At 37.6% G+C, this 17801-nt stretch overlaps 1 protein-coding gene across 2 annotated transcripts in view; it reads left to right on the top strand.

Annotated features, from left to right (window-relative positions):
* ARFGEF1 (ADP ribosylation factor guanine nucleotide exchange factor 1) overlaps positions 1-17801 on the top strand; it is a 132296-nt gene that overhangs the window by 51251 nt on the left and 63244 nt on the right. For both annotated transcript variants that reach the window (XR_005724600.1, XM_040261329.1), the window contains exons 6-7: positions 3861-4137; positions 7191-7301. Coding sequence is in view for 1 of the 2 variants with exons in the window: in XM_040261329.1 (XP_040117263.1) it covers positions 3861-4137; positions 7191-7301 (388 nt within the window). In the remaining variant the exon portion in view is untranslated. The remainder of the gene's footprint in view (positions 1-3860; positions 4138-7190; positions 7302-17801) is intronic.

Below are 17801 nucleotides of genomic sequence, written 5' to 3'. Positions count from 1 at the left end.
TGAGTATCCCTCAGTAGATCTGGTTGGCAACAGTTATTACTGCAGTGTTTTCCTGGTGCAGGTTTTTGTTTCTCTCTCCTTATATATTTATTAACCAGAGTTAATTCCCCTTTCGTATTTTTTCATTCAGTTTTTAATTTCTATCAGTCTGTATTCATGGGTGTTTATTCTGTGGTTTCTAATCTAATTCTGTTATTATTTTGTTGCCCCAAATATTCTAGCTTTGGCATTCTGTCCTTTTTGACAAGCCCCTGTCCTTTTTTGAGTACTTCTGGAATCTCAAGATGTTCCTGGCTCATTTTGAATTTTTTCTGCTTTACGTCTGGAGTAGTAGACATATAAACAGGGAGCCCTGGCTCCTTTGAATGGTAATAGGAACCAAAATCTGAGTGCTAGGTGTGTTCATTGCAGCTGGGTTGTTATTGCTTCCCTCTCAGCAGATTGAACTAGGAAATACATGTGTGCATACTAACTACCCGCCCTACCCTACCTCCCCCACATTTGTATGTGACTATCCATCCATATATATTAAAACTTATGTGTTCATACTGATACTTCTAATTCCAATACCACAGGGTTCATTGCAGCCTCCTCTCTTTATTTGTAACTTCTCTTTATACAGTGAGATGAAAGGCTTTCATTTTCTGTGATACATTATTTGTTCAGGCCTATTATATACATATGATAGTTTTTGAATTGCTGACTCTTTCCACTGTGAGAAGCAAATTTACTCGGTACATTATAACATTTATTTATTTATTTATTTTTGTCTTCAGCCTTATAGTATCTATCCATTTAGAATGGTTCCCAGAGTTACTTAGGTTAGTTCTTTTCTTCTCCATACTCTTCAATGGTATAATATTATTACTTTATAATACAATTAAGTTCATTTATTACTGCCTGTTTTCCATTTCAGTACCCCCACATTCTGGTTTAATTGCTTGCTTATTTTGTAAGTAATTTAAACCCTACTGTGCCGTAAGAGTTAGAGATCTACAAAAGGTATACTCATTCTTATCATGCCAGTCCTCTCCCTCCTGCCTTTCCACCTCTTGGATGTAGCTCATCTCTGTGGTTTTTGGTTTATCCTTCTGCATTTCTTGAGCACAAGTGAGCACATGTATGTATGGTTTCATGTATCATCTTCCTTACATACTTATCACTGCATAGCAGATCACCCCAAACTTCAGCTGCTTAAACCTCATAGTTTAGCTGCTCATCTCTTATAGTTTCTGAGGGTCGAGAACCCGAGTGTCTTAGCTGGTGGCTGTGGCTTGGATTTCACATGAGGTTGCAGTTAGTTGGCTGTGTGGATCACAGTATTAACTGGGGATGGGGTCATTTAAAGCCTTTACTGGGCTAGAAAATGAGAAGAAAGAGGAACAAGGCAGAAGCCATTATACATTGTCTGTCTGATGATCTGAAGTATCACCCAGACCACCCTGGCACGGTGTGGGAGGGAACGGTACTGGGAAGTGAGGGTCGGAAGTGGAGATGGTTTGTGGCCGTCCTGGGAAGACTGGCTTCCACACTGCTCTGGATACTCTTTCCTACTTTACTTTTTTCAGTCAGCAGTATTTCCTGGAAAGCATCCCATGTCTGTCCTTAAAGAACTTCCTCATTCTTTTTGACTGATGGTATAGTACTCAAGGATGTACCATAGTCTATTCAGTCACTCTTCCTGTGTTTTAGGTTATTAGCATTGGATTATTGCTCATATTTTACAACCACAAAAAATAGTTTTGCTGCTTTTTGAGGAACTACTACAATATTTTAAAGTAATTAGCCTCCAATTAAAAGAAATAAATTTATATGAAAAAAAAGAAGTGAATGAGACTAACTTTATCACTCAATCAGCAAATTATGCTGTGTTCTTTTTATTTTCTTGGCACTGGTCTTGTTCTCAGTTATATAGTGCTGGACCAAACCAGCACTGAATGGACATTACTCTCAAAGAGCTTAAAATCTGTGGAGAGTAGAGGGGAAAGTGAGTCTTAAATAATCACACAAATAAATATATAACTGAATTATGATAAAGGCTATGAACTTGTGTCAGGTCATGAAGCATATTTACTCCTGTGCTATGGATAATTAGAGAAAAGTAGGAAAGGGAAGAGAGTGAAAATTAAAAGGGACAGAGAGATTTTCCACGTATGCTAAAATATTCTAAGCTGGATGTGTAATTCATTTATATATATAACTGATAACTTTTCCTCGCCTTTCCAAATAAAATCACTATAAAGTGTTCAGTTCTAAAATTTTAAAGGAGAAAATGCTAGTTTCTTTCTCTAGAGTGGTCGTCTTCAACTGGAGGTGCCCAAAGCCACATTTGAAACACTTGCTGGGGTGAGTCATGACCTGTCATGGACTGGGATGTTCTCTGTTCAGTACACCAGCCAGTGTCCACCCCATCCCAGCTCCACTCACATATAACAAAGGATTATCTGATCCAAATGTCAGTAGTACTGATGGTGAGAAATCCTGCTCTAGAAAGTGTGAGAGTATATAGAAAATGTTTAAAGGTTATTTTCAGGAACCTTTCTAGGGTTTATACAAGTCTGGGATAAGTAGAAGAAAGCTAGAATTCAACACTGTGCTTGTCTGTAGTTCCAAAACGTGTGCTTGCCCTACTAAACTATAGTACAAACTAGCTGAGATTAGGCTGAGGGTGAAATTGGACTGCAGGTCATAGGTTCCTCACTGTTAATTTGGAAGTTGACTTTCTCATAAATGGGCTAAAGCTTTGGTTTGAGAAGTCTCTTCTGATTCTGTGTGCAACTCGTCATGCCCATTTCCTTATCTGTAAAACAAGGGAGTTAGATGATGTTGATTATAAGTCTCTTCCTACCTTTTGAGCATTAAAATATTTTAATTCAAGTTTAATTTATAAATTCATATAACTAATTCTGATATTTCCACATAACCTAGAATTTTTAATTTTTTAAATTAATTTTTATTGGAATATAGTTGCTTCACATGTTATGTTAATTTCTGCTGTACAACAAAGTGAATCAAAAAGAAAAAAAAAGAATATATATATATATACACACACATACACACATATTCCCTTTTTTTAGTTTTATGATACACATAACCTGCAATGTTACTGGGAGTATGAAATGTTCATATTTGACACTGTAAAGTATTTATCTTTGTGGAAATTAATTCTGTGAGAATGTTTCTTAATGGTCATGAAGACCAAAAGAGATGTGTAAGTGCTAAAAAATGAAACCCTGTGATCTTGATTATTACTGTTCTTAGCATCCTGTAAGTGAGCCAGTTTTACATGTCGTATTATATACATAAAAATGACAGGTCTCCTAAAATAAAACTGGAACATTTATAGATAGTTTTTTCATTCTTTAAATGACTGATTGGTCAGAGGCATTTAAGTACTTACTGCCATTTTATTTATTCATTGTAATTTTATTATTTTTAATACATTTGACAAGGTGACAGAAGAACATACTACAGAAGGGTATTCACTGAAAAGTTCTCTCCACTTTTCCTAACTTGTATCCCCTGTAGGTAACCATTATTGTTAGCTTCTTATATATATGTCTAGACTTTGTTTCTGTATATATAAGTAAAAATGAATGTGTGTGTATGTTATTTCCCCATCTACTTTTTTTCTCCCTTAGTGAAACTTTTATTTGATTTTAGGTAAGTCTGCTTTTCTGTTGGCAACAATCTAGTTATCATCCTAAGGTTATTTTTAAAAAATTGTTTTTTCTTTTAAGTAATACATTTACATTATTTAAACACCAAAAATACTGACAAGAATATATAGTGAATATATAGTGAGACGTCCATCTCTGTTCTTATTGCCAAATGCAGGAAACCGTTTTCTTTCTTTGCAGTTGCAGGAAGCCAAACAAATGGAAAAAGAAAGGCATCGACAGCACCACCATCTGTTGCAGTCTCCAGTAAGCCACCATGAGCCTGAGTCACCTCCGCTCCGATACTTGCCACCTCAGACTGTTGACCACATATCCCAGGAACACGAAGGGGACCTTGATCCCCAGACAAATGATGTGGACAAAAGCCTTCAGGATGATACAGAGCCCGAAAATGGATCTGATATTTCCAGTGCAGAAAATGAGCAGACTGAAGCTGATCAGGCAACTGCAGCTGAAAGTAATCTTTTTGAGAAAGGGTTTATGGGGGTGGGGAGTGTGTATTAAGGGAAGAATGTAGGAAGGCAATTCTGGTAAAGAAATGTGAAAAGAGTAATATGACCTAATGGATATCCGACACTAGTAATTGTGGACTTTTTCCAGCCTAGTCGGTAAAGTTAATTTCACTTCAGCCCATAAGACATCTATTAGCGATATTATGCATTCATTAGTATCTCACAAGCATGATGATTTACAGATGGGTTTGGAGGAGATATGTTGCTAACGAGGGTCATAAATGTCTGTGAGCGTGTTATGTAGGCGCTTCAGGTTTCTTAAAATTAGTTTATAGCAAACAGGAGACCTGTTTATTTGTAAGGTTTTCTGGAATGTGACTGAAAATTTTAGGACATCATTTTAAACTCACAAAATACTGTTGTCAAAAGAGTACTGAAATTAAATATGAAAAGAAATCTTTTGAGTAACCACCTGACATATAAAAATACTTATTTTTAAATCCTGACATGTAATAGTCAATGATATTTAGGTATCCTCTGGCAGTGTTTTTTCGAAGTGTACTTATTTATAAGAAAAAGGTTACAAGATTACAAAAATTCAACTATATTTATTACAGATTTGTTTCTCTAAAGATAATCAATCACATGCAATCATTTTTCCCCTCAAACATTGTTCTCAGCTTTAGCTATTCTATAAAATTGCCAGGCAGTGAGTTTCTTCCCTTCTTCCCTCCTTAGCTTAATGTCAAAAAATGATGGAAATTGTTACCTTTCCAATAGAGTTAGGATGGTTAGGGTTTAGTTACAGTTCATCTGAATTCTGTTTTCACTTTCCTTTGAGGAAAATCTTCTATAGTATATTTTCAGCTCTTGACTTTTTTAAACCACATCTTTTCTGTAACAGTGGCATGAACATTGGCAGTGGCATGAATAGGTGGCTTTTTACTCTCTTGTGCTTTATTTAGTGTTTATTTTAAAAGGGACACTTTTGATAAACCAAGCATTCTCAGTACTCATGCTAATAGTGAATCCACACTGCCTATAATATGACTTATGTTTTTCTAGTCTGCCCTTGATAAAATTTCCCCTTCTTTCACTGTAAGCTTATAAAGGGGCTGATTCAAAGAGCTGATCTATAAGAAAGCTGCAACTTTATTTATTCTTCCATTTCTTCATCCATGCTTTCAGCAAACATTGATTTCACATACTATGTCCCAGGCAGTGTGCTAGGAATTGGGGGTTAGAAAGCTGGTAAAGGTGTAGCCATTGCTCTTAGGGTGTCTATCATCTGCCTGGAAGGTCAGGCATGTATAAATGAGTTATACCGTGCAAGCAGCATGCGTGAGGTAATTCTGTCGAGGAAAGTTAGGAGGTACTTTTGTAGAGAAAGTGATGTTTTAGCTGGATCTTGTTCGGGTAAAGGTAGGAGTTGACTGGCTAGAAAATTTAGGAAGTTTTCTAACAGAAAAAATAGCATAGGCTGAGACCCAAGGAATGGAAGCACCTACTGTGTAGTAGACACCACTGTAGGTGCTTTCAGGATGCAGAGCTACAAATACAACATAATTCCTGCATCATATTGTGATTACTTTGACTTGAAAGGTGTTTTTCTCCCTGTAGCTGTATAAATGAAAATTTTGCCTGTGAGCCATTGGTTCAGAGTGCATGCTCTGGAGTGGGGTCATCTGCCTTGAATCACATCTCTGACACTTCCTGGCTATGTGACTTGGGCGATAACAGTTAATTTCTGTAATGGTTTCCCATGTGTAATAAATATTTTTCACTGTTACTTTAATCTGTTTCTGTCAAATGACTTAAAAGAGAATTGACTTTTGATTCACTAATCATTTTGTGCAAAATTTAGTGACTATATTTAGTTACATTGAAACTATTAATTTTTAGACTCTTGGTAATAATTTTAGCCAAGTAGAGTGCAGAAACACACACCTTAAGAGTGATGGAAAGATTCTCTCTCAAGACATTTATGTTTTTACTCCACGGAAGAATCTAAATGTTGTTGTATTGAATTTTTTGTAAAGTTACTGACTTGACATGCTTATTTATCAAATTTCTTCTGTGACATTCAGTATTTTGCAGAATGTGGCAAACAGTAGATTAGGAGCAGTGAACAGCAGGAAGAATGGACTTCTGGAAGCCAGAGTATAAGTAGTGGTTTTATCGTAGGGTGAGTGGAGATCAGGGTGTGTAGACAGTGGCACTGTCGGCTCATATGCGGTCTTGAGGCTGTTTGGTGTAGGGCAGTGGCTTCCAGAACAGGGTCCTAGTTCCCAAAGCAGCACAAACTGCTGGTTGAGCCTTCCAGAGATACTTTCAGCATTTCAGAAAACCCAGTGGTAATCCTATTTTTATCTGCAATCGTCTGTACAGGCTCGCCAGCTGTATCAAGTTTTATTAGTTTCTTGTGTGTTCAGAATTTCTGATTGGCAGTTATATCTGTTTTCAATTACTGTTAAATTGAGGGATGAATTCTTTTTTACTTATTAAATTTAGTTTTATTAATACATTGGATATGTGGAGTCTGTTGGGGAAGAAATAGGAAGGAAGGGCCCAGATAGCCCTGTCTCTGGTTCTTCAGTGACCTTGTTACATTAGAGCACAGTAATGAGCTTGTTGTTATTGGTGGGCCTCATTAATCAAAACAAGGTTTAATTACATTTAATATTATTTGATTAGCATGTGGGACATGTTAGAAATGTTTCCTTCAGAATACTTTAAAATTTTTTGATTTTTAAAGGATTAATGTAATCTGTAGGATTAAAGGATTAGTCTTCTAGAAAACTTGAAGTTGAATAATTATTTAATATTAATAGCTTGTCAAATGAATCATTTTTTAAGTTGACTTGAAATTATAAAACATTTAAAAATATGGTTTGGTTAAAATATTGAAGATTTAAAGAATAATTGTATCGAGTTTTGTATACCTATTTGATTTTTTTCCTTTTATTCTTAACTTCTTAGGTTTTTTCCATTATAAATGTTTAGTAAAAATTTCCAAAAAGCTAAAATAATATTTTCTTAAATTTTTTCTTTTTTAAAGCATTGTCTAAAAATGATATATTATATGATGGAGAAAACCATGACTGTGAGGAAAAGCCACAAGACATTGTACAGAGCATTGTAGAAGAAATGGTGAACATTGTTGTTGGAGGTAGTGTATCTGACTTGAAATTAATTTATTCTGTCTTATGTTATTTTATCTAACAGTGGAGATAGTTTTTATATTGTGTGGAACAAAAAAGGCTAAAATTGTATGTAGAAAAAAATTTTAAGTGTCTTTGCTTATAAAAGAGTAGTTCCTTTTTCTCCAGTTTCAGTGATAATTTTTTTAAAAGTGAAAATCCACTGCATTAAAAAAAGTTGATACCATTTTTTTATTATTATTATTTTTTGTTTGGTGGGATACAGGCAGGGTATATTCTTCATCCTCCTAAATATGCTAAGCTTTACAAATTAGAAAATGTTTAAATTTATTTGGTTTTTAGTATTTTATATCTTTGAAAAAATTGTGATTTCTTATACCTTTATTATCACAACCAAGTCATAATATAGGGTATAGGGTCAAGTCCTACCATGTGGATTATATTATAAAACATTTTTAAAGTCTCTTAGGAATTTCACTCACTTTTTTTTTAACAATATTATAGATTTATAGATAGCATTAGGTTCAAGACCAATCCATTGAAGCTTATTTGATTCTTGTATCTTGCATAGGACTAAGCATAGTACCTTGCTACAGATGCTCTAGAAATATAATTAAATGTACAGTATGGCTCTTGAATGACAATAGTACTATTTCAACCATACCTGATTTCATTTATAGCATCATTTCTAATAATATATTTCCGTCTTTAATTTGAACACTTGAAGCACATATTCATCTGATTGCATCTTAATTTTTCATACGTGTTTTCATTCAACAAATACTTAAGCAGCACATAAAATTTCATGGTTCTGTTCAGTTCAGTCGCTCAGCTGAGTGTGACTCTTTGTGACCCCATGGACTGTAGCACGCCAGTCCTCCCTGTCCATCACTAACTCCCAGAGTTTACCCAAACTCATGTCCATTGAGTCGGTGATGCCATCCAGCTATCTCATCTTGTGTCATCCCCTTCTCCTCCCGCTTTCAGTCTTTCCCAGCATCAGGGTCTTTTCAAATGAGTCAGTTCTTCTCATCAGGTGGCCAAAGTATTGGATTTTCATCTTCAGCATCAGTCCTTCCAGTGAATATTCAGGACTGATTATTTGGGATGGACTGGTTGTGCAGTCCAAGGGAATCTCAAGAGTCTTCTCCAACACCACAGTGCAAAAGCATCAATTCTTTGGCGCTCAGCTTTCTTTACAGTCGAACTCACACATCCATACTGGAAAAACCATAGTGTTGACTAGGTAGACATTGTTGGCAAAGTAATGTCTCTGCTTTTTAACATTCTATCTAGGTTGGTCATAACTTTTCTTCCAAGGAGCAAGTGTCTTTTAATTTCATGGCTGCAGTCATCATCTGTAGTGATTTTGGAACCCCCCAAAAATAAAGTCTATTCCTTTTTCCTTTGTTTCCCCATATATTGCCCATGAAGTGATGGGACCAGATGCCATGATCTTAGTTTTCTGAATGTTGAATTTTAAGCCAACTTTTTCACTCTCCTCTTTCCCTTTCATCAAGAGGCTCTTTAGTTCTTCTTCACTTTGTGCCGTAAGGGTGGTGTCATCTGCATATCTGAGGTTATTGATATTTCTCCTGGCAGTCTTGATTCCAGCTTGTGCTTCTTCCAGCCCAGCGTTTCTCATGATGTACTCTGCATATAAGTTAAATAAGCAGGGTGACAATATACAGCCTTTATGTACTCTTTTCCCAATTTGGAACCAGTCTGTTGTTCCATGTCCAGTTCTAACTGTTGCTTCCTGACCTGCGTACAGATTTCTCAAGAGGCAGGTCGGGTGGTCTGGTATTCCCATCTCTTTAAGAATTTTCCACAGTTTATTGTGATCCACACAGTCAAAGGCTTGGGCATAGTCAATAAAGCAGAAGTAGGTGTTTTTCTGGAACTCTCTTGATTTTTTGATGATCCAGCAGATGCTGGCAATTTGCTTTCTGGTTCCTCTGCCTTTTCTAAATCCAGCTTGAACATCTGGAAGTTCATAGTTCACATATTGCTGAAACCTGGCTTGGAGAATTTTGAGCATTATTTTGCTAGTGTGTGCAATGAGTGCAACTGTGTGGTAGTTTGAGCATTCTTTGGCATTGCCTTTCTTTGGAATTGGAATGAAAACTGACCTTCTCCAGTCCTGTGGCCACTGCTGAGTTTTCCAAATTTGCTGGCATATTGAGTTCAGCACTTTCACAGCATCATCTTTTAGGATTTGAAATAGCTCAACTGGAATTCTACCACCTCCATTAGCTTTGTTCATAGTGATGCTTCCTAAGGCCCATTTGACACATTCCAGGATATCTGGCTCTAGGTTGGTGATCACACCATCATGATTATCTGGGTCATGAAGCTCTTTTTTATACAGTTCTTGTGTGTATTTTTGCCACCTTTTCTTAACATCTTCTGCTTCTTTTAGGTCCATACCATTTCTGTCCTTGATCGAGCCCATCTTTGCATGAAATGTTCCCTTGGTATCTCTAATTTTCTTGAAGAGATCTCTAGTCTTTCCCATTCTGTTGTTTTCCTCTATTTCTTTGCACTGATCTCTGAGGAAGGCTTTCTTATCTCTCCTTGCCATTCTTTGGAACTCTGCATTCAAATGGGTATATCTTTCCTTTTCTCCTTTGCCTTTCACTTCTCTTCTTTTGATAGCTTTTTGTAAGGCCTCCTCAGACAACCATTTTGACTTTCTTTTTCTTGGGGGTGGTCTTGATCACTGCTTACTGTACAATGTCATGAACCTCTGTCCGTAGTTCTTCAGGCACTCTTGTCTATCAGATCTAATCCCTTGAATCTATTTGTTACTTCCACTGTATAGTCATAAGGGATTTGATTTAGGTCGTACTTGAATGGTCTAGTCATTTTCCCTACTTTCTTCAATTGAAGTCTGAATTTGGCAATAAGGAGTTCATGATCTGAGCCACAGTCAGCTCCTGGTCGTGTTTTTGCTGACTGTATAGAGGTTCTCCATCTTTGGCTGCAAAGACTATAATCAGTCTGATTCAGTATTGACCATGTGGTGATATCCATGTTAGAGTCTTCTCTTGTGTTGTTGGAAGAAGTTGTTTGCTATGACCAGTGTGTTCTCTTGGCAAAACTCTATTAGCCTTTGCCCTGCTTCATTCTGTACTTCAAGGCCAAATTTTGCCTGTTACTCCAGGTATTTCTTGACTTCCTACTTTTGCATTCCAGTCCATTCATAAGCCCTCTTGGAGGAGGTCGTCATTACCCCACCATAGAGCCACCAGAACTGACACAGGACTGGGGACACAGACTCTGGGAGGGCACACACAGAACCTTGTGCACACCAGGACCCAGGAGAAAGGAGCAGTGACCCCACAAGAGACTGACCCAGACTTGCCCGTGAGTGTCCAGGAGTCTCTGGTGGAAGCGTGGGTTGGTGGTGGCATGGCTCTGTAGGGAGATACAAAAGTTTATCTGAAATAGACCAGGCTGTGGAGGAAAAGGGTTCTGGAGTGTAGGAATGTAAGATAAGTGCCATTAGAAAGAAACAGCTAAAATCCTATTAAAATTCAGAAAAAAGGAATGGTTATTTTTAGTTAGAATTATGCAGGAAGGCTTCATACAGGAGGTGACACTGGAACTTAGACTATGGATTCATGCAGGTGTAGGGAGTGGTGTTTTATAGTTGGACACTGTTCATGCTGGTGTGGGGAGTGGTGGTGACGGTTGTACACTGTTGGCTAAAGTCTGGAGAGAATGACTTGGGAATCAGCAGGCATTGGTTTGGGTAAAGTGGAGAGGATGTTGTGTCATATGGTAGAAAATAAGTCTGAAATAGTTAGGAGCCAACTAATGGTTGGTGACTTCCCTGGTGGCTCAGACAGCAAAGCATCTGCCTACAATGCAGGAGACCCGGCTTCGATCCCTGGGTCGGGAAGATCCCCTGGAGCAGGAAATGGCAGCCCACTCCAGTATTCTTGCCTGGAAAACCCCATGGACAGAGGAGCCTGGTTGGCTACTGTCCATGGGGTCGCAGAGTTGGAGACGACTGAGTGACCTCACTTAAGCGATTCACTTAACCAATGGTTGGTTATACATTCCAGGCCTAGGATTTTGGACTTTGTCCTAGGGCAAAATAAATTACCACTGAAGATTTTAGAACTAAGAAATGAACTTATCAGAATAACATTCTAAGAAGCTAAGTGGAGAAATAGAAAGTTATAAAAGATCAGTGTATAGTAATCTAAAATTAAATAGGATAGTAACAGTGGGAATAGAGAGGAAAAACTGAATGAGAAGTGAGATAATAGATGTTGAATCAAGAAGAGCTTGCAGATGATTGACATCTAGGTGAAAGAGAAAATGAAGTGTCAGGAGTTCCCAGGATTTCCGGAGGATATGGTGATTCACTGGCAGGACACATGGCGCTCACCATACAGTTACATTCAGCACTGTGATTTACTACAAATCATGGTATGAGGCAAAATCATCAGAGGGGAAAGGCGTGCAGAGCGAAGTCTGAGAAAGTCAGGTGACGTTTCCAGGAGTCCTCTCCCAGTGCAGCTGCCTGAGAAACTTCATTCCTCCGACACTGAACCGAGAAGTGTTGTCTACCTGGGTAGGTCTTAGAGACTGGAGTGCCCAGAGTTTTTACTGGGGCCTGGTCCTGTATTCACCCTCGAGCTGCATATTCCTAGATGCCAGATTCCCAGAGAGAACACTGGTGTTGCAGCATGAACCACATTATTTGCACAAATGGTTGGGGCACAGTGAGCCACTTCAGTAGTTCTGGGGATGGTAGAAACCCTTCCGAAGTAGAAGTTCTCAGGTTCCAGCCACGGGTCAACCTTAAAAGCAGGGCTTTCTGAGCATAGGCAGTCTGAGGCCTGCTATATTAGCTCTTCCTGCCCAGGCAGTCACCCAGTTTTGAGCCTAAATGGTTAAGTAAGTGGTAGAATTATTGACAGAATTGTTGAAAGTAGAGGTAGGCATGGAAAAAAAAGGGACTAAATTTTATTTTGACATTGAACTTGACCTTCAGGCGTGCCATTCAGGTGAAAATGTGCATGAAATATATAATGGAAATATAAGACCTGCCTTGATATCTCTTAGAACTCTGGCCTGAGAGATAACAAGTGCGTGTTATAGGTGGGAGTCATTCTGTTAAAATTAGTGCTTGAAGTAGATTACCAAACAGAAAGGTGTAGAGGCTAAAGAAGACAGCATTATCTTAGGGAGTATGAATTTTTTACCGAAAAACCGTGAACTTATAAACGATGAAAGAAAGAGCATTAGGTACCCATGCATTGTTTTAAAATCTCATCATGTATATTAGGAGTTGGAAGACTGATCTTCGAACCAAATTTGACCCATCACCTATTTTTGTAAATAAAGTGGCATGGGAATACAGTCATGCTCATTTGTTTATATATTGCTTATGGTGGCTGCCTTTGCACTACAAAAGTAAATTTGAGTAGTGGCAACAAAGATCATATGGCCCGCAAAGCCTAAATGTTTATTGTCTGGCTCTTTACCAAAAAGACTTGCTAGTTTCTAATACATATGAATACAGACTGTGAAGTGAAAATTTTTTCCATTGTTTTGCTCTTTTTATTTAGAAAGTTTTCAAACTAGAGCATAGCTCAAAGAACAGTGCAGTGAAAGCTGTATGTGCTTTTCTAGGGCACTAATTAACAATTTTGCTACATTTTTTAAGTTGTCTTTAAATAGACCTGTGTGTGTGTGTGTGTGTGTGTGTCTTTGCTGAACTATTTGAAAATTGCCTGTATACAACATGACACTTTCACCCTAAATAACAGCATATATCGTCTAAGAATAAGGGCATTCTCATACATGACCACAATTCCACTTTTACACCTAGCAAAAATAACACTCTTTTAAGAATATCTAATATAAAATTTAAAAATGCTCCCAGTTGTCCCCAAATGTGTTTCTTATGTCCTTTTTTTTCTAGTCCAGGACACATTCCAGGGACACGTGCTGCATTTGACTTTCTCTAGGGTCTCGTTAGTTTAGAACAAGTCTCCTTGGCTTTTCCCATCTTTCATAACATTTATTTTTAAGAGTATAATATGGTTTTGTATACTGTCCCACATTTTGAATTAATCTGATAGTTTCCTTATTTTGATTTAGAGTAAATATATTTGGCAGAATACTGCATCGGTAATATTGGTATATTACATCATATAAATTGGTACATAATGAAGTTACCACCTGTTGGTATGTTTAGATTACTTGGTAAAGATAGTGACCACCAGCTCTCTTCACTGTAAGGGAACCATTTTCCCTTTATCATTAATAAGTAATCTGAGAGTGACACTTTGAGATCATATGAAGATACATTCACTTAGTGGCTTTAAAATCAGTGTAGTGATTTCATAATGCTAATAAATTAACATTTTTCTGTGAAGGGCATCTCCCTTTAAAAAAAATACTATGAGCTCATAAATTCTTTTATTGTTCAGTGTGTTGTAATTCTTTACCATCAGGAATCCCTTCAGGGTAATTCTCATGTCCTTTTGATGTGATTGCATTACTCTTTGAGCAGATTACTTAATTTGAAATCCCATATTTATCCTAAATGTATCTATTGGTGTTTTCTATACAGTTACATTGAGCTATTTATTCTTATCCAATGTTGAATTGCTCTGACAGTCTTTCCTAATTTCCGTCATTTTGTCTTACGATTCTGTATTCAAAGAGAATGTTACAAGGGGCTTTCCAATACTTTATTCATTAACGTCCATTCTACTGCTTTTCGTATTTTTTTATTTCAGTAATTTTGTTTTTGTCTCAAAGAATCCTGTTTTTCTTGAGCTTCCTTTTTCATAGCACTTTGTTCCTGTTTGATACAGTATTCTTTTACATATATCTGGGAGTACTAATTAAAATTGTTCCAGCTATAAAATATGTCTCACCAGGAAACCATTTGCTCAGAGTGCTGACCTTTGTCCTTACTTTGGAGCTATAGACTTTGCATTTCTGTCTATTTGGAGACTAGAAAGACTAGGAACCCTCCTACACTGTTGGTGGGAATGTTAATTTTTAAGAGCCACTATGTAGAACAGTATGGAGGTTCCTGAAAACACTAAAATAAAAAGACTAGAAAGGGTAGATTTGATCAGTATATAAAGAGCTTTCTCAGTCATTTTGTGTGCTCCGTTTGCAGTTCTCACGAGGCTTTCCTCTCCAGAATATGCGAGCTGACTGTGATCCAAAGGCAGACCTTGTTTCACAGCTGAGAACTAACCATAAGAAGCACAGGCCTCCCTTAAGCAAAGTGTGGTGTAGTGGTCCTTGGGCTGTGCTGTAAGCACAAACTGAAGCCAAGTGAAGCTTAGGATAAATGCTCTTTGAACATTTCATAAATTCTAGACTTGGAGTGGGGGGTGTTCTTCCAACTTGTTGGTTTGTTCCCATCCTTTGCCAGGAAATCTTAGGCTGCCTTCCTTCAGTTAGGGCTTTATTTAGCATTAGTTAAGCAGAAACAGATAGTTAAAATGGAAGCTCAGAACTTGTAGGAGATTTCACTGCTCTACCAGGTTGATTTTCCCTGTTTATTGCAGCACTCTGAGTGAGCTGGGATACTGCTCTCTCCCCTACTACCTTCTTCTTAGATTATAAGACCTACCATGCAAATCCTGCACTTCAGTTAACAGGCTGATTGCTAATGAATTCTCCATGATAACGGCTGCAGACAGCTCTTCTGGTAGACACTGGCATGGTTCCCCAGGCACTCCCCTCCTGCCCCATAGCCCTTCACCTTCTTTCTATCTAGTCTTCAGAGTTTATTGGAACCCTCAGGGCACAATTCAGCAACCCCTCAGGTAGCTCTGTCCTTTGTACGTGTTCAGTCGCAGGCTTTTGACACTGGTTTTTCTGTTGATCTGAACCTATCTGTTTTTTGGAGGGGGTCCTGTTATGCTGCTTGTGGAATCTTAATTCCCTGACCAGGGATTGAACCCAGGCCTCCAGCAGTGAAAACACTTGAGTCCTAACCACTGGACCATCAAGGAATTCCCAGAAACTCTTCTTAACCTTTAGGAGTACTTTCAAGGTTTTGGTCTCTTGATTGTATCTTCCTTAGTTTTCCAGTGCTACTAAGGACAATTTTTCCTATTTATATTTTTTCCTAGGAATTTCAGTAAGATTTATGAAAGGAGAAGATATATTAAGTGGGCTCAGCTCACCACCTTGTAAACAGAAGTCTGCACTAATTGTTTAGGGAACAATTAGAGGGAGAATTAGAGGGAAAACATAGAGAATAATAATATCTATTAAGTGCTTTCCTTGTATCCTTAGTGATTTTATGTGTTTTACTTGTGTTTATTCATTTAATCCTCCCCAGACTTGGAGATGTTTAGATACTATTATGATTCCCTTTTTTACACATGAGAAAATTGAAGCACTGAGAGATTGGTAACCTGTAAGAAGTGGTAAAGTGAAGACTCCAATCCAAGGATGTCTGGCTTCAAAGCCTGACAATAAAAAAATGTTTTCAGTTCTTTCGAGAAATGTCCTAAGAAGGAAGGTATTATCAGTGATTATTAATTCCTTTAGAAATTTGATTAAAAAAGAAAAATAGACAGTAGCTGGTATGTGGCAAGAGTTGAAGAAAGATTATGTTTTTACACTGTAAAGACTTGAGTGTGTTGTTTGAGTATTGGGGAAGATCCAGTTATGTGCATAAATTGACATTTTCCAGGCAATAGTACTGGAGTGAATTGCCATTTCCTTCTCCAGGGGATCTTCCCAAACCAGGGCTTGAACCCAGGTCTCCCGCCTTGTAGACAGACGCTTTATCATCTGAGCCACTAGAGAAGTCCGAATATTACAAGAAAACATTCAGAGGAGAAACATACTACTAAATTAGGCAAGAAGAGATTAATTTTTGAGGCTGAATGAATGGTGTACCAGGTACAGATGTGAAGGAATGTTTTTTTCCCTGAAATGAGAGGGAAGAAAAAGATGATTGTTGATGTTAAGGAACTTTCTGGTGGGGTGAGAAAGAGTGGGGATGCCTGTGTTAAATTATCTACTTAGCTAGGTAGAAAGTCGAAGTTGTTCATTAAGGGAAGGGCAGTGTAAAGAGCTATAATTGGGTACAGAAAAAAAGGTTTGGAGTAAGTGTTTTGGGAAACAGTTACCAGTTTCTGATAATCATTATTAAATTTTTTGTGCCTTCTTCCCGGGAGTTCTTTATAAATTCCTCATCTGGTTTTCCTTATATGTATATAATAATTCTTTACATATATATAGAAAGCCGTAATAGTATTTAGTGTGGCAGACATTAGTGTATTACCAGATACACTCCTTTCATTACCCAAATCAGTTTAAAAAAAAAATTGGGCACATGTTATCAATTATCAGCAAAATTAGTAATAGCTGCCACTAATTGAGAGCCAATTGTGTTCTTTTTGTATTGTGCATGTGTGTGTTTATTGGTGATTACTCACAGACATTGTTATAGACATTGTTATCTTCATTACTTAAAAAACTGAAGCAAAAGAAGATGAAATGACAAGTAACTTATCCAGTTAAATGGTAGAGACATGGGTGAAACAAGGGTCTTTCATGTTCTGAAATCTGTGCTCCTTCTAGTCATTGTATTTCCCTTATGCTAGCCTATAACTTCTTTTACTTGGTAGCATGAAAGGAGTGGTTCTTTGCCAGACAGCTACTGAGTTATGGCCACAGACATGTATGTGTTCCTTTTTTTATTCGTATTCTTTTCCATTATGATTTATTACAAGATATTGAATATAGTCGCTGGGCTGTACAGTAGGACCTTGTTGTTTATTCATTCTATATATTGATATAACATTAATAGTTTATGTCTTCTAAACCCAGCTCCCAGTGCATCCCTCCCCCATTTCCCCTACTCCTGTAACCATAAGTCTGTTCTGTGTGTCTGTGGGTCTTTTCTGTTTTGTAGATAAGTTTATTTGTGTTATATTTTAGATCCCACATATAAGTGATGTCATGTAGTATTTTTCTTTCTCTTTCTAAAGACTTCATTTAAGTATGATAATCTCTAGGTCCTATGTTGCATCAAAGGGCATTATTTCATTTTTTTTAAGCTGAGTATTATTGTAGAGTGTGTGTGTGTGTGTGTGTGTGTCTGTCTGTCTGTCTGTCTGTCTGTGTGTCTGTGTGTGTAAGGTTGGCCAAAACGTTTGGGTTTTTTCCATAAGATGTTCCCAGAAAACCTCAGTGAACATTTTGGCCAATCCTACACACACACACACAAACCAGAAAACCTGAAAGAACATTTGGGCCATTGTGCACACACACACCCATCTTATTCATTCACCTACTGATGAACCAGAAAACATGAAAGAACATTTTGGCCAATCCTACACATCCCCAAACACACACACACACACCCCCACACCCACACTCACACCCACACCCACACACCCCCCTACCCACCCCTTTATCTACTGATGAACATTTAGATTGTTTCTTTTCTTGGCCACCACTGCAGAGCTTGTGGAATCTTAGTTCCCTGACCAGAC

This window comes from Oryx dammah, unplaced genomic scaffold (genome assembly GCF_014754425.2).
Source record: "Oryx dammah isolate SB20612 unplaced genomic scaffold, SCBI_Odam_1.1 HiC_scaffold_19, whole genome shotgun sequence".
In the NCBI taxonomy this organism is placed as follows: Eukaryota; Metazoa; Chordata; class Mammalia; order Artiodactyla; family Bovidae; genus Oryx; species Oryx dammah.
Note: the sequence above shows the minus strand (reverse complement) of the source record. Positions and strands in the feature narration are given on the sequence as shown.